The sequence below is a fragment of the Leptodactylus fuscus genome, chromosome 1 (assembly GCF_031893055.1).
Source record: "Leptodactylus fuscus isolate aLepFus1 chromosome 1, aLepFus1.hap2, whole genome shotgun sequence".
NCBI lineage: Eukaryota > Metazoa > Chordata > Amphibia > Anura > Leptodactylidae > Leptodactylus > Leptodactylus fuscus.
This window is the reverse complement of record NC_134265.1, coordinates 7,993,752-8,017,094: the sequence shown is the minus strand read 5'-3', so window position 1 is coordinate 8,017,094 and position 23,343 is coordinate 7,993,752. Positions and strand designations below refer to the sequence as shown.

At 45.8% G+C, this 23,343-nt stretch overlaps 1 protein-coding gene and 1 pseudogene across 1 annotated transcript; both read right to left on the bottom strand.

Moving 5' to 3' along the window:
• The window catches only part of LOC142189602 (uncharacterized), a 243,420-nt pseudogene that overhangs the window by 64,858 nt on the left and 155,219 nt on the right, over positions 1 to 23,343 (bottom strand).
• LOC142203595 (gastrula zinc finger protein XlCGF66.1-like) lies at positions 18,427 to 19,796 on the bottom strand. The gene is made up of 6 exons (XM_075274474.1): positions 19,719 to 19,796; positions 19,409 to 19,588; positions 19,207 to 19,330; positions 19,056 to 19,123; positions 18,714 to 18,789; positions 18,427 to 18,461 (listed from the first exon to the last, which is right to left on the bottom strand). Exons 1-6 carry the CDS (start codon positions 19,794 to 19,796, stop codon positions 18,427 to 18,429), a joined length of 561 nt encoding a protein of 186 aa, XP_075130575.1.

Below are 23,343 nucleotides of genomic sequence, written 5' to 3'. Positions count from 1 at the left end.
AGGGAAGAAACCCTCAAGAAGGTGAGGAAGAGTCCAAAGATACGGAGCTGACACTTGTAAAGATGACACTGACTTTCCCTGCAGCTTCAGTCACAACAAGTGATGGTTCGTCCATCGATCTCTTGGAACAGCCACAACTGTCACAGATACCGTATTTTTCGGACTATAAGACGCACCCAGGTTTTAGAGGAGAAAAATAGGGAAAAAAAATTTTCAGGCAAAAAATGGTAAAATATTTAATGTATGGGAGTTGTAGTTTTGGAACAGCTGCAAGGCCACATTGACAGGTGACCCTGCAGCTGTACGGGGATGTATAGGGCGTTTTTTTGTGGGGCCAGGTGTACTTTTTAGTTATACCATTTTGGGAAATGTTTATTGCTTAGATCACCTTTTATTTAAATCAGAGGCAAAACGGTGAGAAAATCCCGGCGGTTTAGCACTTTTGATTTTGACGTTCACTGCACATAAAAGTATTAGTAGAGCGGGCATTTTCAGACACAGGGATACCTAATGTGTATGTTTCACAGTAATGTTATACTTTTATATGTATTCTAGGGAAAGGAGGTGAACTTTTATTTATTTTATTTTTTATTATATTAGGGAGAGTGTTTGCCTACATAGGCAGTACTGAGACTTACAAGTCATTCCTGCTCCGCTAGGGATTATGGGTAAAAAATATGCAAATCTATTCTCCTGGATGGAATTAGGAGAACAGAGTACACTCTGTACACCACCCTATAGAGGGCGGCATCCTTAACATCATGAACGACTCAGTTATAAAGTCTTTTAATATGTAGGCAAACACTCTCCCTAATGTGGACGAGTGCCCCCATACCCTGGTCTATAGTCTCTCACTCTACTAAATCAGTATCCCTACACTATGCTGAGGATGGCCCAATAGGCCAAAACAGCGCTGTCCATAGTTGGGAATCTGTTCCTTTTGGGACAGAAATACTGATTTAGCAATTAAATCCACATTATGATTAAAAGACTTTATAACTGAGTTGTTCATGATGTTAAGGATGCCGCCCTCTATAGGGTGGTGTACAGAGTGCACTCTGTTCTCTTAATTCCATCCAGGAGATTAGATTTGCATATTTTTTACCCATAATCCCTAGCGGAGCAGGAATGACTTGTAAGTCTCCGTACTGCCTATGTAGGCAAACACTCTCCCTAATGTGGACGAGTGCCCCCATACCCTACAATCTACTGGCCATAGAGGTGAAGACACTCGGCCCCTGATATTACCAGCACACTGGAACTAACTGTACAGTCCTCCCTGACCCTGACAGAAGAGGAAGTATTACAGCCTAGTACGCAACGTGCAACAACAAGTGACTAATGCAGAGGAGAAAGTGGCCAACGGGAATCTGTAGGACATTATAGTGTGCGGGGGCCACTGAATGTATGAGAAGGGCTGAGAGCGAGCACTTACCTCCTCGGGTGCAGCAGCCGTCTGCTCACAGGACCTGTGATGATGTCACATGTGTGGGAGGAGTCACAGAATCACAGGACCAGATATTAGAGGTCGGTCGATATTGGGTGACGTGTATGTAGCAGAGCTATGTGTGTGTGATGTGTATGTAGCAGAGCTATGTGTGTGTGACGTGTATGTAGCAGAGCTGTGTGTGTGACATGTATATAGCAGAGCTGTGTGTGATGTGTATGTAGCAGAGCTGTGTGTGTGATGTGTATGTAGCAGAGCTGTGTGTGTGTGATGTGTATGTAGCAGAGCTGTGTGTGTGTGATGTGTATGTAGCAGAGCTGTGTGTGATCTGTATGTAGCAGAGCTGTGTGTGTGATGTGTATGTAGCAGAGCTGTGTGTGTGTGATGTGTATGTAGCAGAGCTGTGTGTGATGTGTATGTAGCACAGCTGTGTGTGTGACGTGTATGTAGCACAGCTGTGTGTGTGATGTGTATGCAGCAGAGCTGTGTGTGTGATGTGTATGTAGCAGAGCTTTGTGTGATGTGTATGTAGCAGAGCTTTGTGTGATGTGTATGTAGCAGAGCTTTGTGTGATGTGTATGTAGCAGAGCTTTGTGTGATGTGTATGTAGCAGGGCTGTGTGTGTGATGTGTATGTAGCAGAGCTGTGTGTGTGATGTGTATGTAGTAGAGCTGTGTGTGTGATGTGTATGTAGCAGAGCTGTGTGTGATGTGTATGTAACAGAGCTGTGTGTGTGATGTGTATGTAGCAGAGCTGTGTGTTGTGTATGTAGCAGAGCTGTGTGTGTGATGTGTATGTAGCAGAGCTGTGTGTGTGTGTGATGTGTATGTAGCAGAGCTGTGTGTGTGATGTGTATGTAGCAGAGCTGTGTGTGTGATGTGTATATAGCAGAGCTGTGTGTGTGATGTGTATGTAGCAGAGCTGTGTGTGTGATGTGTATGTAGCAGAGCTGTGTGTGTGATGTGTATGTAGCAGAGCTGTGTGTGTGATGTGTATGTAGCAGAGCTGTGTGTGTGATGTGTATGTAGCAGAGCTGTGTGTGTGATGTGTATGTAGCAGAGCTGTGTGTGTGATGTGTATGTAGCAGAGCTGCGTGTGTCGTGTATGTAGCAGAGCTGTGTGTGTGATGTGTATGTAGCAGAGCTGTGTGTGTGATGTGTATGTAGCAGAGCTGCGTGTGTCGTGTATGTAGCAGAGCTGTGTGTGACATGTATGTAGCAGAGCTGCGTGTGTGATGTGTATATAGCAGGGCTGTGTGTGTGACGTGTATGTAGCAGAGCTTTGTGTGATTTGTATGTTGCACAGCTGTGTGTGTGATGTATATGTAGCAGAGCTGTGTGTGATGTGTATGTAGCAGAGCTGTGTGTGATGTGTATGTAGCAGTGCTGTGTGTGTGACGTGTATGTAGCAGAGCTGTGTGTGTGATGTGTATGTAGCAGAGCTGTGTGTGATGTGTATGTAGCAGAGCTGTGTGTGTGATGTGTATGTAGCAGAGCTGTGTGTGTGATGTGTATGTAGCAGAGCTGTGTGTGATGTGTATGTAGCAGAGCTGTGTGTGTGATGTGTATGTAGCAGAGCTGTGTGTGTGATGTGTATGTACCTTAGATCTCTCTTCCTTGCTCCTTCCATATATAATAACCTGGATTAGAAAGCAGTGTAGATGTGAAGGCAAGCTAAGCAGCAAAAACTGGGGATACAAGCAGAGGCATGGACTGGGGTGATGTCTAGGGGCAAAAGCAGTGTAGATGTGGAGGCAAGCTACGCAGCAAATACGGTGGCTGCAGGCAAAGGGATGTCCAGAGGCAGCAAGGGCAAAGATGCAAAACTCTACCCTGTTTCAAGAATTTTTCTTAGGTATGGGACACGTTAATGTCACCCCCTGGGCAAACTACCGCCATTGAGGGGCCTAGTGTCACCAGGAGGGACAAGTATAGGCGCATGTTGCGGGAGTACCTGGCCAACCACAGACCTGTCCTCTTTGATCCCTCTACGAAATACACTAATTGGGTGTATAATTTGGACCTGTATCCCGTGGGTTGAGCGTACATAGCCTGACAAATGGTGTGTATCCCACTTTTGTGGGGACACACTGTGGAATGCTGGGTTTGGGGGAGGGGGGGGGGGGTTACACACTGTCACAACCTTAGTGAAGCTTCAATAGCCTGAGAATTAAAATGTATGTATCCCCAAATAATTTGGGAATTTAACACTGACAACCCAGGTGAATATGGCAATAGGCTAAGATTTCAGGTGTATGCATCCCCATTTGGGGAATGAAAACAGTCACAACTTGGGTGAAGCTTCATTATCCTGGGATTTTCAATGTATGTAGAGGAAATCTGCTTTAAGGGGATTACACACCGTGACAACTGTGATGCTGCATATATGCTCTGAATATTCCAGTGTATACAAGTTAGGTGTGGGGGGGGGGGGGGGGCACACTGTCATACCCTATATACCCTTAATCCACATTCTATGGGCTGAGCATTTCAGTGTATACCAGTTAGCTACTGGGGGTGGGGGGGCACACTGTTAGAACGTGGATTGAGGGTATATGGGTTTAGCATTTCAGTGTATGCCAGTTAGTTCCGGGGGGTACACTGTTAGGACGTGGATTAAGGGTATATAGGGTATGTGGGAATACACTTTCAGTGTATCCCACTTAGTATTATCCCCACCGCGGAGAGCTGGGTAGCGCTGATGCAGCCTGTGAATCCCACGTTACCGTTAGTGGGTAGACACTGTGTCAATCATTTTTTTGGATTCTCCCTTCAGTGTAGCTCTTAAAAGAGCTGTTGGTTTTCTTCTCCTCTCCTATCCCTGCCTAGCAGAATCTAATCCCTATCTAAATTGACAGAGACCTCCGTCTGTGACCAAGTGAAAGCTCAGAATGACGCGAAGCTGGGCGGAGCTGTTCTTATCAATCAGAGGTCACATGTTTTCGGCAGCCAATGGGTTTTTACTATTTTTTTTCAATGTCCCTGTTGTCATAGTTCCTGTCCCACCTTCCCTGCGCTGTTATTGGTGCAAAAAAAGCGCCAGGGAAGGTGGGAGGGGAATCGAGATTTTAGTCAGTTTACCACGGGGTGTTCAATTCGATTCGAACATGGCGAACAGCGTGATATCCGATCGAACATGTGTTCGATAGAACACTGTTCGCTCATCTCTACTGAGGAGAAGGAAAGGGACATTCCCATTTTTTTTTACAAAAGGCTCTCCAGAAGGTCGACACAAATTAGGCCCCACAATCTGTCACAATATTTTCCAGGACACCGTGCAAACGAATTATGTTTTGCACAAAGACTGGTACGAGATCTTAGGCTGCAGGGATTTTAGGCAAGGGAATAAAAGGTACCATCTTAGAAAACCAGGTGGACCTACTGGAAGACAAATGCAAAGTGAAAGACTGTTTAGACACCAAATAAGAAGCACACGAATGCACTAAAAGGTTTTATTAGGAGTTCACTAAGAAGTGCGGCAGCTCTCTAGAAAATTTTCTCCACTCACAGGAGCCCACTGAGTTTGTTCCTACCATCAAAAACAACACTGAGGTGTCCCTGTCCCTCCCTGATTCTATAACTCAACCTTTCCGAGACTACTACTGAAATCTCTACAATCTTAGGGACCCCCACTAACATTTACAACAGCAATAGATGCAAAACAGGATCAATGATTATGTGTGAATTCTCTGATGTTTAACAAGTACCCCTCACTCACATTCTCATCATTTGAAGTCCATGCTATCAGACTTTTCCGCCCACTCTCTTTACGTGTAGCCGTGATCTACCGTCCACCTGGATCACCCTACCAATTTTTGGACCACTTTGCTTCTTGGCTTCCCCACTTTTTATCCAGTGACATTCCTACCCTCATCATGGGTGACTTTAACATCCCCATTGACACCCCTCACTCCCCAGCTGCCTCACAGTTTCTCTCATTAACCTCTTCTCTTGGTCTTTCTAAACTTCCTGGCACCTGCCTTGTGTGTGGCTGCCTGTGTTACAGCTGCTACAAACTAAACTGATCTTTCTCTATCCCGTCCTTTTTCTTCACTTCTTTTCTATTACTATAAGGATACGATAAGATAAGATAAGATAAGATAATCCTTTAATAGTCCCACAGTGGGGAAATTTCAGTATGTTACAGCTGCCTAGTAATACAGATACATGGTAATACACAGTAAATATTACAGAAGTAGTAGACACACATATGCTGAGAAAGATATACTAGGAATCCATAGCAGCTAAGGAACAGAGAAGAAAGAAGGAGGACATTCATAGTCATTTAGTTCTCTGTGCGGAGTGATCTTCGCTTGGTCTGATTTAGATTACACAGCCTGATCACGGTTGGAAGGAAGGACTTGCGATAGCTCCTTCTCACACTTGGGGTGAAGCAGACGGTCACTTACAGTGCTGCCAAGTGCAGGGGCGGATCCAGGGCCGGGCGAGCCGTGCAACCGCCCGGGGCCCCGCGCTTAGCGGGGCCCCGCGGCGCGTCTGGGACCTAACAAAATGATCCCGGTTGGCATGTCCCGACTCCAACTGAGCTCAGCGTTAAAGCAGGAGCTGACAGCGGTAGGACGCCGATGAGCCGAATACATAGGCGTTTTAGCAGGAGCTGTCACAGCTCAGCTCCTGCTTTAACGCTGAGCTCCGGCATTTATAGCCGCGATGTGATGACATCATCACATCGCGGCTACAATATGTGTATGAGGGTGAGAGCTGCGAGGGAACGAGGAATGGTGAGTGTGTGTTTGAGAACGGCATGACACTGGGGCAGATGGAGGGGGAGAACGGCATGGCACTGGGGCAGATGGAGGGGGGAGAACGGCATGACACTGGGGCAGATGGAGGGGGGAGAACGGCATGGCACTGGGGCAGATGGAGGGGGAGAATGGCATGGCACTGGGGCAGATGGGGGGGAGAACAGAATGACACTGGGGCAGATGGAGGGGGGAGAACGGCATGGCACTGGGGCAGATGGAGGGGGGAGAACAGCATGACACTGGGGCAGATGGAGGGGGAAGAACAGCATGACACTGGGGCAGATAGAGGGGGAGAACGGCATGGCACTGGGGCAGATGGAGGGGGGAGAACAGCATGACACTGGGGCAGATGGAGGGGGAGAACGGCATGACACTGGGGCAGATGGAGGGGGAGAACGGCATGACACTGGGGCAGATGGAGGGGGGAGAACGGCATGACACTGGGGCAGATGGAGGGGGAGAACGGCATGACACTGGGGCAGATGGAGGGGGGAGAACGGCATGACACTGGGGCAGATGGAGGGGGAAGAACGGCATGACACTGGGGCAGATGGAGGGGGGGAGAACGGCATGACACTGGGGCAGATGAAGGGGGGATGGCATGACACTGGGGCAGATGAAGGGGGGGATGGCATGACACTGGGGCAGATGAAGGGGGGAATGGCATGACATTGGGGCAGATGAAGGGGGGAGAATGGCATGACACTGGGGCATATGGAGGGGGGAGAACGGCATGACACTGGGGCAGATGGAGGGGGAAGAACGGCATGACACTGGGGCAGATGGAGGGGGGAGAATGGCATGACACTGGGGCAGATGAAGGGGGGGATGGCATGACACTGGGGCAGATGAAGGGGGGGATGGCATGACACTGGGGCAGATGAAGGGGGGGAATGGCATGACATTGGGGCAGATAAAGGGGGAGAATGGCATGAAACTGGGGACAGAGATAGAGGGGGGGACATGAAACTAGGGGTAGATGAAGGGTGTATATGAAAATGGGGGGAGATATAATTTACGGGTGACTGTAGGAGGATTATACTGTGTGGAATCACATGAAAATTGAATGAGAATAGGTGGAGTCAACATAAAAGTGGGCGCGCACCGCACGTTTTATTCCCTCTTTCTAGTCTTCAACAGTTGGGAAGTACAGGTTAGAAATGCAAGACCCCCCAGTAAGTAGGGCCCCGCCAAAGTCAATTGCCCAGGGCCCCGCAAACCCTGGATCCGCCACTGGCCAAGTGCCATGAAAGGTCTCATACATGGGGTGGGATTTGTTCTCCCGCATGGAGGTCACCACAGACAGTATCCTTCTGTCACCCACCACCTGTACTGGGTCCAAGGGGCTCCCCAGGACAGAGCTGGCCCTCCTGATCAGCCTGTCAAGTCTATTTCTGTCCCTGGTTGATATACTGCTCCCCCAGCAGGCCACACCGAAAAAGATGGCTGAGGCAACCACAGAGTTGAAAAAGGCCCTAAGAAGTGTTCCCTGGACTCCGAAGGCCCTCAGCCTCCTGAGCAGGTAGAGTCTGCTGTGACCCTTTCTGTGCAGCCTCCAGGTGATCAACCCAGTCTAGTTTATTATTGAGGAGCACACCTAGATACTTATAGGTCCTATCTCAATGCATGTCCCCTGGATCTCCACCGGGTTCAGAGCACTTCTCCCTTTCCCAAAGTCCACCACCATCTCCTTGGTCTTCCCAGCGTTAATCCTGAGATGGTTCTGCTGGCACCATTCAACAAAAACCCGGTTTAAGTCTCTGTATTCCCTATCGTCACCATCAGTGATAAGGCCGACTATAGCAGAGTCATCGGAGTACTTCTGTAAGTAACAGTTGGATGAGTTGTGCTTAAAGTCAGCAGTGTACAGTGTGAAGAGAAATGGGGCAAGAACTGGACCATAAGTATAGGAACATAAGTATAAGAACTTACCGTGGGCTGGAATTTGATGCAGAAACTCTTTTAAAGAAATCCTTTTGAGCCTTTTTGTCTGAAGTATGCCTCCACACATCCAAGGAAGACTGGTGTACACAAATGAGACACTGGTACAGCTTATGCCTGCAGGAAGCATGCTACAAGACAACAAGCATGCTCTCACCATCCCCCACGAACTAATAAGAAAACTTAAAAAACTTGGAAAACGAGCCGACATACTGAAACGTGAAAGAAAAAAACGCAAAAAGCACGTGATTCCGGCCATCATTATGGGGAATGTGAGATCAATTGTGAATAAGATGGATGAACTGACAGCACTGACCAGACATCAACAGGAGTTTCGTGAGTGCAGTATGATGCTGTTTACAGAGACTTGGCTTACTGAAATCACTCCGGACATACTTGCCTCCGTGGAGGGCTTCAAACTTCTTCGTGCGGACAGGACGCTGGAGAGCAGTAAGCGCAAAGGAGGAGGGCTTGCAATATTTGTGAATGAGAGATGGTGTAATCCAGGACATATTGTAGTTAAGAAACAATTGTGTGGAAGGGATATTGAACTGCTAGCCGTGATCATGAAACGTTATTACCTGCCAAGGGAACTATCACATGTTATCGTACTAGCTGCCTCTGTCCCCCCCTCTGCAAAAACTGATGTTGCCTGTGAAGTCCTCCATGCTGCTGTGAGTGAGCTGCAATCATCTCACCCCCATGCCCTGCTCCTAGTGTCGGGAGATTTCAACCATGTCTCTTCTCCAGCATCCACTCTACCAGGCTTCACACAGTACGTAACCTGCCATACAAGAGACAACAAAACACTGGGCTTGCTCTTTGCTAATGTGAGGGATGCATATAACTCATCTGCCCTACCGCCCCTAGGCAGATCAGATCACAACCTGGTACATCTTCGACCCACATACACTCCACTGGTGCGCAGAGAACCGGCGGTTACCCGTACAGTGAAAATTTGGTCAGAGGGAAGTGTCGAGTCTCTAAGGGACTGTTTTAATATAACATTATGGGAAGTGTTTCAAAACTCATTTCCAGAGGACATTGAGGGACTCACACATTGCATAACGGACTACATTAATTTCTGTGTGGACAGCACGGTACCAACTAGAAAGGTGAGGTGTTTCTCCAATAACAAACTATGGATCAACTCTGAAATTAAAACTCTTCTCAAGGAAAAAAAGAGAATTTTTAGGTCTGGGGACAAAAATAGCCTGGGGGCGGTGCAGAAACAGCTGAGACAATTGATCAGAGAAGGGAAAGCCAACTACAGGCGGAAGATGGAACTACAGATGGGGGAGGGTAGAATCTCGGAGGTGTGGGACAGCCTTAAGGCAATATCAGGACACAATAAAAAAACAACAGGGCATCGAACAGTAGGGGACAGGAAGTGGCTTAACGAGCTTAATCTATTCTTCAATAGATTCGACTCCAAGCCAATGCTCCCTCCACCAGCATGTCAGCCAACCCCCCTCTCCTCACACACCAAGACCCAACCCCCACCGACTGCGGTCAACTGCAATCTGACTATCTGATCCTCAAGGAGTCTCTGGTGTGTCAGGAAATGAAGAAGACCAAAGCAGACAAAGCTGGAGGACCTGATGGTATAAGCGCAAGAGTTCTTAAAATGTGCAGTGACCAGCTGTGTGGTATTATTACGCACATGTACAATATGAGTCTAAAGCTGGGAGTGGTACCTCGACTGTGGAAAACATCTTGCGTGGTACCAGTCCCAAAGAAACCCAACCCGATGGGCTACAATGACTACCGACCTGTAGCACTGACATCCCACCTGATGAAGGTCCTAGAGAGACTGGTCCTGACACACCTACGCCCCCTAGTGAGCTCCGCTCTGGACCCCCTCCAGTTTGCCTATCGGCCGGGCATTGGGGTAGATGACGCCATCATCCACCTTCTTCATAAAGCTCTCTCTCACCTAGAGAAACCTGGGAATACTGTGAGAATAATGTTCTTTGATTTCTCCAGTGCTTTCAACACCATTCAGCCAGGACTACTGAGGGAGAAGCTGAACCTTGGTGGTGTGGACCATCACCTGTCCAACTGGATCCTAGACTACCTGACAAATCACCCTCAGTATGTGAGAGCCCAGGACTGTGTGTCTGACACTGTGATCTGTAGTACGGGGGCATCACAAGGTACATTTCTTGCCCCTTTCCTCTTCATACTGTACACTGCTGACTTTAGGCACAATTCATGTAGCTGCTACTTGCAGAAGTCCTCCGATGACTCTGCTATAGTTGGCCTCATCACTGATGGCAACGATAGGGAATACAGAGACTTAAACTGGGATTTTGTTGAATGGTGCCAGCAGAACCATCTCAGGATTAATGCTGGGAAGACCAAGGAGATGGTGGTGGACTTTAGTAAACGGAGAGGTGCTCCGACCCCGGTGGAGATCCAAGGAACATGTATTGAGATAGTCAGGACCTATAAGTATCTGGGCGTGATCCTCAACAATAAACTAGACTGGGCTGATCACCTGGAGGCGCTGCACAGAAAGGGCCACAGCAGACTCTACCTGCTCAGGAGGCTGAGGGCCTTCGGAGTCCAGGGGACACTTCTTAGGGCCTTCTTCAACTCTGTGGTTGCCTCAGCCATCTTTTTCGGTGTGGCCTGCTGGGGGAGCAGTATATCAACCAGGGACAGAAATAGACTTGACAGGCTGATCAGGAGGGCCAGCTCTGTCCTGGGGAGCCCCCTGGACCCAGTACAGGTGGTGGGTGACAGAAGGATACTGTCTGTGGTGACCTCCATGCGGGAGAACAAATCCCACCCCATGTATGGGACCCTGATGGGACTTGGCAGCACTGTAAGTGACCGTCTGCTTCACCCCAAGTGTGAGAAGGAGCGCTATCGCAGGTCCTTCCTTCCAACCGCGACCAGGCTGTATAATCTACATCAGACCAAGCGAAGATCTCTCCGCACAGAGAACTAATGATTATGACGATGACCATGACGTCTTCCTTCTTTCTCTTCCGTTTTTCCTTAGCTGCTATGGACTCCTAGTATATCTTCTCCTCTCAGCTTATGTATGTCTACGTCAGTAATATATTACTCTGTATTAATCTGTATCTGTATTACTATGCTGCTGTAACATGCTGAAATTTCCCCAATGTGGGACTATTAAAGGATTATCTTATCTTTCACAATGTTCTTCTTCTGCCACACATGTAGGTGGAAACATGATTGATCTTGTCTTCCATCGACTCTTCAGTTTCTAAATTTACTAACTCTTCTCTGCCGCTCTCTGATCATAACCTTCTGTCTTTCACCATCAGTGCCCTCTCCCCTTCACAAGATACACCTACCCAACACACATATAGGAACTTGCGTACTATCGACACCCAGCACCTCTCAGATACTCTACAGTCCTCTCTGTCCCCCATCTCTTCAATCTTCTGTCCCAATCTGGCCACCAATCACTGTAATGAAACCCTTAAAAATGCATTGGATGAGGTGGCTCCCCCCTCCACTCGTAAAGTCCCACGTAGGAGGCAGCAGCCCTAGCACACACCACAGACACGATTTCTTCAGCGGTGCTCTAGGTGTGCCGAACGTCTCTGGAGAAAATCACGTTCACCTGCAGATTTCCTCCACTTCAAATTTATGCTTAAAACATATAGTTCTGCCCTTTACCTCGCCAAGCAAGACTATTTCACCGCCCTCATCTCTTCTCTCTCCAGCAACCCTAAAAGGCTTTTTGAAACTTTTTTACTCCTTACTCACACCCAAGGTGCAGACGCCATTCACAGACCTTAGTGCTGATGACCTGGCCACGTATTTCCATGATAAAATTGATAAGATCCGTCAGGAAATAACTGCCCAAGCCCCAGGTGGCATTGATCCCATCACCTACCATAGTACTGATCCACTCACCAGCCGCACTTCAGACTGTCTCTTGTCATCTTTTGAACCTGTTACAGAAGAGGAAGTCTCTCAGCTACTTTCTTCATCTCGCCCTACAACCTGCAGTAGTGACCCCTTCCCCTCGCACCTTCTCCAACCTCTGTCACCTGCTGTCATGACTTACCTTACTAAAATATTTAACCTCTCTCTCTCTTCTGGAATCTTCCCATCCTCCTTCAAGCATGCTGTTATAACCCCGCTATTGAAAAAACCCTCCCTGGACCCATCCTGTGCTGCTAACTATCCACCCGTCTCTAACCTCCCCTTCATCTCTAAAGTTTTGGAACACCTGGTCTATTCTCGTTTAATCCTCTATCTCTCTGCTTGACCCCTTACAATCTGGTTTCCGCGCTCTGCACTCTACTGAAACAGCTCTCACAAAAGTCTCCAATGATCTCCTAATGGCTAAATCCAATGGTGACTTCTCTCTTCTTATTCTTCTGGACCTCTCTGCAGCTTTTGACACTGTTGACCATCATCTCCTCCTCACTAAGCTCCGCTCAGTCGGCATCACCGACACTGCGCTCTCCTGGTTCTCCTCTCATTTCTCAGACCGCACTTTCAGTGTATCATTTGCGGACTCTGTTTCTTCCCCTTGCTGTTGGGGTTCCTCAGGGCTCGGTCCTAGGCCCCCTGCTCTTTTCTCTCTACACAGCCCCCATTGGACAAACCATCGCCAGATTTGGCTTCAGGTACCATCTTTATGCTGATGACACCCAATTATACACATCTTCCCGTGACATCACCCCTGCACTCATACAGAACACCAGTGACTCTCTTTCTGCTGTCTCATATATCATGTCCTCGCTCTATCTGAAACTAAATCTCTCCAAGACTGAACTACTACTGTTTCCACCATCTAACAGATCTGTCCCTGATATATTCATTGCAGTCTCAGGCCTTACTATAACTCCTAGGTAGTAGGCCCGCTGCCTCGGTGTCATGTTTGACACAGACCTTTCCTTCACCCCTCATATTGAATCACTCGCACGTTCATGTCACCTCCACCTCAAAAACATCTCCAGAATACGCCCTTTCCTCACCAGAGATACACTAAAGACACTTATTGTCTCTCTGATTCATTCTCGCCTTGACTACTGTAACTCCTTACTAATCTGTCTTCCCCTCACTAAACTTTCCCCTCTACAATCTATTCTGAATGCAGCAGCCAGGCTCATCTATCAGGCTAGACGCTACAGCGATGCCTCTGGTCTGTGCCAGTCACTACATTGGCTGCCTATTCAATATAGAATACAATATAAAGTTATCACTCTCATCCACTAGTCTCTCCATAATGCCGCACCTCCCTACATCTCCTCCCTCATATCTGTCTACCGCCCAACCTGTGCTCTCCGTTCACTCAATGACCTAACACTTACATCGTCTATTATCAGAACCTCCCACGCTCGTATACAAGACTTCTCCCGAGTTGCACCACTTCTCTGGAATGCTCTACCCCGGACAATCAGATTAACTCCCAATTTCTACAGCTTCAAACGCAAACTAAAGACGCATCTTTTCAGACAGGCCTATCACAATTTCTAACGTAAACCCTTCCGTACTATAACACTGGTCAACAAATTTTCAAAAGTTGTTTGTTTCTGAAATGAGTCATTCCCTAATGATTTTTATGTGCTGAATTCAAATATCACAAGGAAAACTGTCAATTGGCTCTAATTTCTATGATATCGAAGAGTTCTCATTTTACTGTTTTGTGAATTGTATAGAATACGATACATATTTATTACTTCTGCAATAATAGAGGTGCAAGTTTACTGTTCTTAAAATTTTGGAAATATATTATTAGGAAACTTAGTTCTATCTAAAATCAACTATAATTTATAGTCATATCTAAGAATTTTTTTTACAAATGAAGTATGTTTATTGAACTTTGGAATGTAGATCCTTATTGAATTGCTATTCGGCTCCTTTACTCACGTCTCTTGTATTCAGACATGGGATTGTTTCTGATAATTGTCCAGCAGTAGTCTGCAAGCATTGATGGGTTCCATTTACCCTGATATCTCTTTTCCATAGTCGCAATTTCCTGACCATGTTCATCGCTCACCGCTCCACAGTTTGGTGCAAAGAAGTCTAGATGAGAGTGTAAGAAATGAATCTTTAAAGACATGTTACATCCCAGGTTTTTATATGCCTTCAGGAGATTTTCAACCAACGCTTCATAATTATCTGCTTTGGTGTTTCCCAAGAAATTAGTCACGACTAACTTGAATGCTTCCCATGCAGTCTTTTCTTTGCCACGCAGCAAATGGTAAAACTCGTCATCTTGAAGAAGCATACAAATCTGAGGACCAATAAAGACTCCTGCTTTTATCTTCGCTTCACTCAACCTTGGAAACTTACAGAGCAGATATTTGAATGCCTCTTCATTTCTATCCATTGCCTTTATAAAATTCTTCATAAGACCAAGCTTGATATGTAAAGGAGGTAACAGAATCTTTCCTGCTTGAACAAGTGCTGGATGCATAACATTTTTAGCCCCTGGCTGCAGTGACTTTCTGAGTGGCCAGTCTCTTTTCTTGTAGTGTTCTGATCTTGCACGACTGTCCCACTCACATAGGAAGCAGCAGTACTTGGTGTCTCCTCCCTGTAGACCAAGCACTAGCGCTACCACCTTCAAGTCACCACAGAGGCACCACAGATGTTGATCATAGTTTATGCATCTCAAGAGCTCTTTCATGTTGTTATAGGTTTCCTTCCTGTGAACAGCATAACCAATTGGAACTGATGGTAGTGCATTGCCATTGTGAAGTAAGACAGCTTTAAGACTTAGCTTTGATGAATCGATAAATAGCCTCCACTCATCGGGGTTATAGCTGAGTTTGAGAGCATCCATTAAACTACAAACGTTACTGCATACAACAAGATCACCCTCCATGAAGAAGAATTGGACAAGAGACTGTTGACAGTTCCTAAAGAAAGAAATTCGAACATCATCTGCCAACAGATTCCACTGTTGAAGTCTGGAACCTAAGAGCTCAGCCTTACTCTTGGGCAGGTCTAGATCTCTAACAAGATCGTTAAGTTCACTTTGCGATATAAGGTGCGGTTCAGTGGAGAGTGATGCAGGAAAGTCTGGATCTGACGAGGTAGATGGTTCATGACAAACTCCTTCTTCTTCCTCGTCAGTGGAATCGAGCGAGAATGTTTCTGGAGCATTTGGAACTGGCAATTCTTCAGAATGAGCTACTGGACGTATCGCAGATGGAATATTCGGATACTGTAAAGTCCACTTCTTTCTTTTTGAAATTCCTTTCCCAATTGGAGGCACCTTGCAGAAGTAGCAATTGTCACTATGGTCAGATGGCTCTCTCCAGACCATTGGCACTGCAAATGGCATAGACTGTCTCTTCCGGTTCAACCACTGTCTGAGATTTGAAGAACATGTATTACAGCATATGTGTGGAGCCCAACTCTTGTCCTGGTCGCCTATTTTGCAGCCAAAATACAGGTGGTAGGCTTTCTTAACCATAGGAGTCAGACTTCGCTTCTGTGACGCAAACGTCACTTCGCCACATATATAGCAGAAATTATCTGCTTTGTTACAGCAAGTCCGAGGCATCGCTGAACATCTATAGACTGAACGATAGGCCTATAAGCCGAACTAAGATGTATAAGATGTCTCCTCCCAGTCTCTTTCACTAGCAGAGTTTTTTTTTTTTTTTTAAACAGCCTAACTTTATCAACAATAACAACCTCACTAGACAAATGCTTATACATGCAATCACAGCAGTAGTTGTTGCATACAATAACTATATTCCAACAAATATGCCAGTGGATGATGCAATACTGATGATGCCAACTTTTCTCAGTATTGTATTACAGGCTGTCAGAAATATAAAATGCATGTCTATGAAAAGTAAAGCCAATTTTAACATCAATTTCAATCTCAGCACCCCAAAATTAGTTAAGAACAACTGGTTTGATGCCCAAAACATTTTGGCTATTAACTAGTGTAATTAGAATCCCCAAAATGTAACCTTCCCGCTCCCACATTTCCCCACATGATATGATGTCTTTTCAGGCTAACTTTATTTGTCCAAGCTCCATCCACATGTTACAGGACATTACTAGTGATGGCTCATAAAGTTTTGTTTGTGTAATGACAGTCACCTCTATTACAAAATTGTCTAAATATTGTATAAGCAATGCCGCCCCTGCTACCTCTTGTGTCACCCCCTCTACCTCATAGATTGTAAGCTCTTGCGAGCAGGGCCCTCAGTCCCATTCTGTGAAATGACTTTCTTTGTAATGTATCTTTCTGTCTGTATTTGAACCCTACAAACTGTACAGCGCTGCGGAATATGTTGGCGCTATATAAATATAATTTATTATTATAAGTACTGATTTAGACATAAAACATTTCCCAGATTCTGGGCACGAATATGGCTTCTCCCCTGTGTGAGTTCTTTAATGTTCAACAAGATGTGTTTTGTAAGCAAAACATTTTGCACATTCTTAACATGTATAAGGCTTCTCCCCTTTGTGAGTTCTTTGATGTTCAACAAGATGGAATTTGTGAGAAAAACGCTTCCCACATTCAGAGCATGAATATGGCTTCTCCCCTGTGTGAATTCTCTTATGTCTATTGAGAACTGCTAACTGGGTAAAAAATTTCCCACATTCTAGGCACGAATAAGGCTTCTCCCCAGTGTGAGTTTTGTCATGTTTAACAAGACTTGATTTGCAAGTAAAACATTTCCCACATTCTGAGCACGAATATGGCTTCTCTCCTGTGTGAGTTTTTTGATGTTCAAAAAGAGATGATTTGCGAGTAAAACATTTCCCACATTCCGGGCACAAATACGGCTTCTCTCCTGTGTGAGTTTTTTGATGTTCAACAAGACTTGATTTCTGAGTAAAACATTTCCCACATTCTGAACATGAATATGGCTTCTCTCCTGTGTGAATTTTTTGATGTTCAAAAAGAGTTGATTTCCAAGTAAAACATTTCCCACATTCTGGACACGAATAAGGTTTATCTCCTGTGTGAAATTTTTGATGATAAACGAGACGGAATTTGTGAGTAAAACATTTCCCACATTCTGGACAAGAATAAGGTTTCTCTCCTGTGTGAAATTTTTGATGATAAACGAGACGGAATTTGTGAGTAAAACATTTCCCACATTCTAGGCATGAATATGGCTTCTCCCCTGTGTGAGTTGTTTGATGTTGAACAAGACATAATTTTTGAGTAAAAAATTTCCCACAATCTAGGCACGAATATGGCTTCTCTCCTGGGTGAATTTTTCGATGTTTAATAAGACTGAATTTGCGAGCAAAACATTTCCCACATTCTGAGCACGAATACGGCTTCTCTCCTGTGTGAGTTTTTTGATGTTCAACAAGATGTGATTTCTGAGTAAAACATTTCCCACATTCTGAACAGGAATAAGGCTTCTCTCCTGTGTGAATTTTTTGATGTTCAAAAAGAGATGATTTCCAAGTAAAACATTTCCCACATTCTGAACATGAATAAGGCTTCTCCCCTGTGTGAACTCTCTGATGTGCAGAAAGATCGGATTTCCAAGTAAAACATTTCCCACATTCTGGGCATGAATATGGCTTCTCTCCTGTGTGAGTTTTCTGATGTATAACACTTCTGCAGCTTTCATTTTGCTTAACAGACTGTGATGAATTAGTAGAAAGATCTTTCTTCTGAAGGGCTGAGGGTAGATCTGGAGTAGTGACATGTTCTTCATATGAATCTTGTGTGATACCATGATCCTCTGCTGTATAATCTGTAGATATCAGATGTCCCTCTGAGCTCCTGGTACAGTCATCTGACAAGAAGAAAACTGATGTTACTATTATTGAATAACATAACCTTATAAGTATATTCCCCACTGAGCTGCCGCTGCCGCTGAGCTCGGAGGTGGAATCTGCCTGAAGATCGAGCAGGAGGATTATTTTTCCGCTACCTGAAACAATCTGCTATATAATTCTGGTAAATTCTTTCCCTTCACCAGGACTGACAGCCGGGGAGGAAGAAATCCAGGGTGAAAAGTTTCTCTCCTCTTCCAGCTCATTCTTACACGGACGGGTCCCTTGGCACCCCTCTCCTCCTCTGCTTTCTCTTTCCTCTTACCCTCCCCCTTCTGTTGTCGGACTATACTTCCTCCTGTTGCCTTGCCCTTTTGGTTTCCCAGTACCCTAAGTGTAGCCCGTAGCTGTCCTACACCCCTTCTGCCTCGCTGGGGGCCACTGTTTAGAGATTTCAGCCAAAAGAATTCTACAGACAAGTCTTAGGTTTTATTTTATAGCTTTTTGTTAGGCCCAATTACAACCTACAGTCCCCCGGGATGGGGGGGGGGGTCGTCTAGTTTTATTTTTCTTGTGTTCTTGGCCCATACGGCTTCACTAAACATGAATGAAACATATTCTATACTATATGTGTTCTCATCTATAACAGTATCGCACTATTATTCATGTATTATGTGTATATTAGCTGAATCGCAGAATATGTAGTTGGATAATGTGACAGAACAGAGGCTAAAAAATTCTCCACAAAATTGTAGCAGTCGGTGACTGAGAAGAATCAGTGACCCTTCTGTGCTTTATATAGTGGTGACTCCTCACCTGGGCGGGTCCCTGTAGGAATGTCCTCCTCACACTCCTCATCACCACTCACATAGGGCTCTTCCTTTATTCTCATAGATATAGCATTCATGTCGCTCACATCTTTAGCCTGATGGAAAATCTGGGAAACAAATAATGTAAAAGTCACCGGACAAATGGGGAAGTCACAGAGAATGTTCTAGATCATTAATCCGCATGAAGATGGAAGATGTCCTGACAGTAGCTGCAGGTCTGTGAGAAGCCGGATAAACATATTAGATGGCGGCTCAATGACACCGCCCATGTATATAACCATATAATACTGCTGGATACAACAAGACTGACCACAAGGACTTCACAGCCCGTCTACACATCATAGGGAATATCTCCATCTACCTGATCATCATCCTGTGGAAGAAGAGGACTGGGACATCTCTCCGGTGTTGTCCTCTTACTGGATCTACCTGTAGGAAACACAGACAGGGACTGAATTCATTCTGTACATACAAATAATGGAAGTCCATGTGTATATAGTCATGTCTATTACCTGCTGATGTGAGGGGCTGCTGGACCTCCATCATCACCTCCTTGTACAGATCCTTGTGCCCTTCTAAATACTCCCACTCCTCCATGGAGAAATAGACAGCGACATCCTGACACCTTATAGGAACCTGACAACACAATGATACAGTCATCACCCCGACCCCTCCAGTTACTGTATAATGTCCCAGCATTCCCAGCACTGTCACCTCTCCAGTCAGCAGCTCCAGCATCTTGTTGGTGAGTTCTAGGATCTTCTGTTCATTGATCTCCTCCTGCATCAGGTGGTGAGGTGGAAGCCCCGGGATTGGGCTCAGGGTTCCTCCATATCCTTCATACACAGGAGCCTGAGAGCGCCCACTAGAGGTCTTCTTCACTACTGTGTAATCCTGGTTATGGGGAGACACATTAATAAATCTCACTACATACATGTCCAGAGTCCATCACCTCTCCAGTCATATCATCTGTTATTACTATAGATAAGAATGATGTCATGATGACATCATCAGAATCTCTCACCTCTCCAGTAAGCTGGTAGATGATCTCTAGGGTGAGATTTAATAGACTTTCCGCCATCTTGTTTCTGACTCTTTCCATCCTTGATGGATCAATCCGGAATATTCTCTTCTATAGAAGATACTGAGAGGATTCTATATTGTAGGAACCTGAATGGAGAGAAGATGAGACAATGTAATCACTACACGGAATCCCATGGAATAAATAGAGGAGTTGAGTCCAAAGATACGGAGCTGACACTTGTAAAGATGACACTGACTTTCTCTGCAGCTTCAGTTACAACAAGTGATGGTTCGTCCATCGATCTCTTGGAACAGCCACAACTGTCACAGATAGATCTCCCACATTTCTGTCTGGACTACAATCTACTGGCCATAGAGGTGAAGACACTCGGCCCCTGATATTACCAGCACACTGGAACTAACTGTACAGTCCTCCCTGACAGAAGAGGAAGTATTACAGCCTAGTACGCAACGTGCAACAACAAGTGACTAATGCAGAGGAGAAAGTGGCCAACGGGAATCTGTAGGACATTATAGTGTGCGGGGGCCACTGAATGTATGAGAAGGGCTGAGAGCGAGCACTTACCTCCTCGGGTACAGCAGCCGTCTGCTCACAGGACCTGTGATGATGTCAGAGGTGTGGGAGGAGTCAAGGAGTCACATGATGAAGTCTTCCTGTTATGGCTTCCTCTGTGAAGAAGATACTACATCCTAGGTATAGATTATGTATTTGCACCATATTAGCCAGTGGATAGGAAATATAAAAAAGCAAAAAACTTGAGAGTCTTCAGTAGTTGATCCCTTTTTTAATGGCAAATAATAACTAATAGTGATGACAGATTACAGAATTCTGGATAATTCAGATCCCTCCCTCAGGGTGAGCTAAAGGACCTGTGATGATGTCACCTGTGTGGGAGGAGTCACAGAATCACATGACCAGATATTACAGGTCTCTGCAGGGCCGCCTGTGTGTGACATGTATGTAAAAGAGATGTGTGTGTGACGTGTATGCAGCAGATATGTGTGTGTGACGTGTACAGTCATGGCCAAGAGTTTTGAGAATGATACAAATATTATTTTTTACAAAGTCTACTGCTTCAGTTGTTCTAATGGCAATTTGCATATACTCCAGAATGTTATAAAGAGTGTTATAAAGAGTGAAATTGCAGTGCCCGCACTATGGCTGGGACCGCAATTTCGCACATGCACAGTACGTTCGGCAATCTTCGCCAAACAGAGCATACTGCGCAGGCCTCCGACAGGACGCTGAAGAAGCAAGGGGAGGATACAGAAGACCATAGAGGCGGCGCTGCGGTCGGTTTTCGAGCTGCAATGGGGATGCCCCCATCGCTGCGAGAGAACTCATTAGCATACCGGTACAAACCGGTATTTTGAACAAACGGCGCGGCGGAGAGCCCATCCAAAGGTAGGAGACGAATAGCCTTTCTAAAGGCTATTCCGACGTGTTAACTAGAAAAAAATGTGTTTTAGTGGTAGAATCCCTTTAACAGCAATTACTTGCAAAGTCAATATTTGCCTAGAACAGGGGTAGGGAACATACGGCTCTCCAGCTGTTGCAAAACTACAATTCCCAGCATGCATACTTGCTCTGCTGTTCTTGGAACTCCCATGGAAGTGAATGGAGAATGATGGGAGTTGTAGTTTCACAGCAGCTGGAGAGCCGAAGGTTCCCTATCCCTGGCCTAGAAAATGAACTTTATCCCCCAAAACACATTTCAACATCATTGAGAATGACACCAATGGACACTTTAAAAGGAGGCTGGTGCTTGGCATCATTGTTTCTCTTCTGTGAACCATGGTTATCTCTAAAGAAACACGTGCAGTCATCATTGCACAAAAATGGCCTAACAGGGAAGAGTATCGCAACTAGAAAGATTGCACCTCAGTCAACAATCTATCGCATCATCAAGAACTTCAAGGAGAGAGGTTCCATTATTGGCAAAAAAGGCTCCAGGGCGCCCAAGAAAGACCAGCAAGCACCAGGACCATCTCTTAAAAGTGTTTCAGCTGCGGGATCGGGCTACCAGCAGTGCAGAGCTTGCTCAGGAATAGCAGCAGGCAGGTGTGAGTGCATCTGCACGCACTGTGAGGCGGAGACTCTTGGAGCAAGGCCTGGTCTCAAGGAGGGCAGCAAAGAAGCCACTTCTCTCCAGAAAAAACATCAGGGACAGACTCATGGTGGTGACTAGAGTTGAGTGAGTACTGTTCGGATCAGGCGATCCGAACAGCACGCACGCATTGAAATGAATGGAAGCACCTGGTGCTTCCTGTTTGACGCCGGACTGCCGCTTAACCCGACGAGTGCCGGCTTTAGTCAATTCATTTCAATGCGTGCGTGCTGTTCGGATCGCCTGATCTGAAGAGTACTCGCTCAACTCTAGTGGTGACAGGCTGAGCTTTGGAAATGGCCAGCCTGAAGGATGTCATAATAGTAACGTCATCCAGGGGCGGGCACAGGGGTTAAGAACAGGGTCGTTGGTGCCCTTAAAGTGTACTGGCTCTGCGAGAATTGCAAGCCAGAGCGGCCGCCCCCTTTATTTATTGCTGTCTGGCCGGGGGCTGTATGTCAGACAGCTGGAGATCTCACAGTATTCGTGAATCCCAATAGTCTAGCACTTCACCTGACTCCTTCTGTCATTATTTTACTTCTGTGAGTTTAATAAAGCTGTGGCCATTTTGACCCCCAAAATAAAGTGTTTTGTGCATTTATTCCAAAGTCAATATTTACCGTAGTTTAGGTGGTTTTAGGAAGGGCAGGGACATCCCATATCCAAAAGTCAAGTCATTTCACACACTGGGACTGTGGGCCCTGCTCGCAAGAGCTTACAATCTATGAGGTAGAGGGGGTGACACAAGAGGTAGCAGGGGCGGCATTGCTTATACAGAGGTCAGACAATGTTGTAATAGAGGTTACTGTCTTTCTGTTGGTATGTCTCTACCACGTGAACACATCTAACTCCTGCTACAATCAACTCTGCCACTTCAACCTCACTCCTGCTTCCAGCATAACTCTATTCCCGCTTGCTATTATCAATCTTTCTGTTAGTATGTCTATAACCACTTTGTAGCAATTATATTAGTTGTGATCCCTCTGTCTGTACACCCTGCTGTGCCCCCCTCCTCCCACTTCCTTGTCTTTGATTCGGGCTTGATTCTGTTTTGAATATATCCACATCCCCATTCACACCTGATGGGCATCTTACAAACCTCCGGTTGTATAAATGTAAGTGCTTAGGTCATTTGTGCAATCCAGTGTGAAATCTAAGTGTGGTTATCAGAATTAGGCCAGAATTGGAACAGAAGGGAACACAAGCCAACTGCTACAAACTGATCACTTGTCTAACTGAAATGCTTCTCACTTTAATCACTGTTGTTTTCCCAATCCTTGTAAAAAAAACTTTTCCACCCCAAACCAGCCTTGTCAGTAAAGAAATCTCTCCCTCACTCCTACCTCACCATATAACCTTCTCTGCACAGCTCCTCACAAACCTGCCGGCTTTCCGCCCCAGGCACATACAAGGTTTACATTAGAAATTGTGATCGTCCTGTCTGATAAGATGCGTCTTTAGTTTGCGCTTGAAGTCGTAGAAATTGGGAGTTAATCT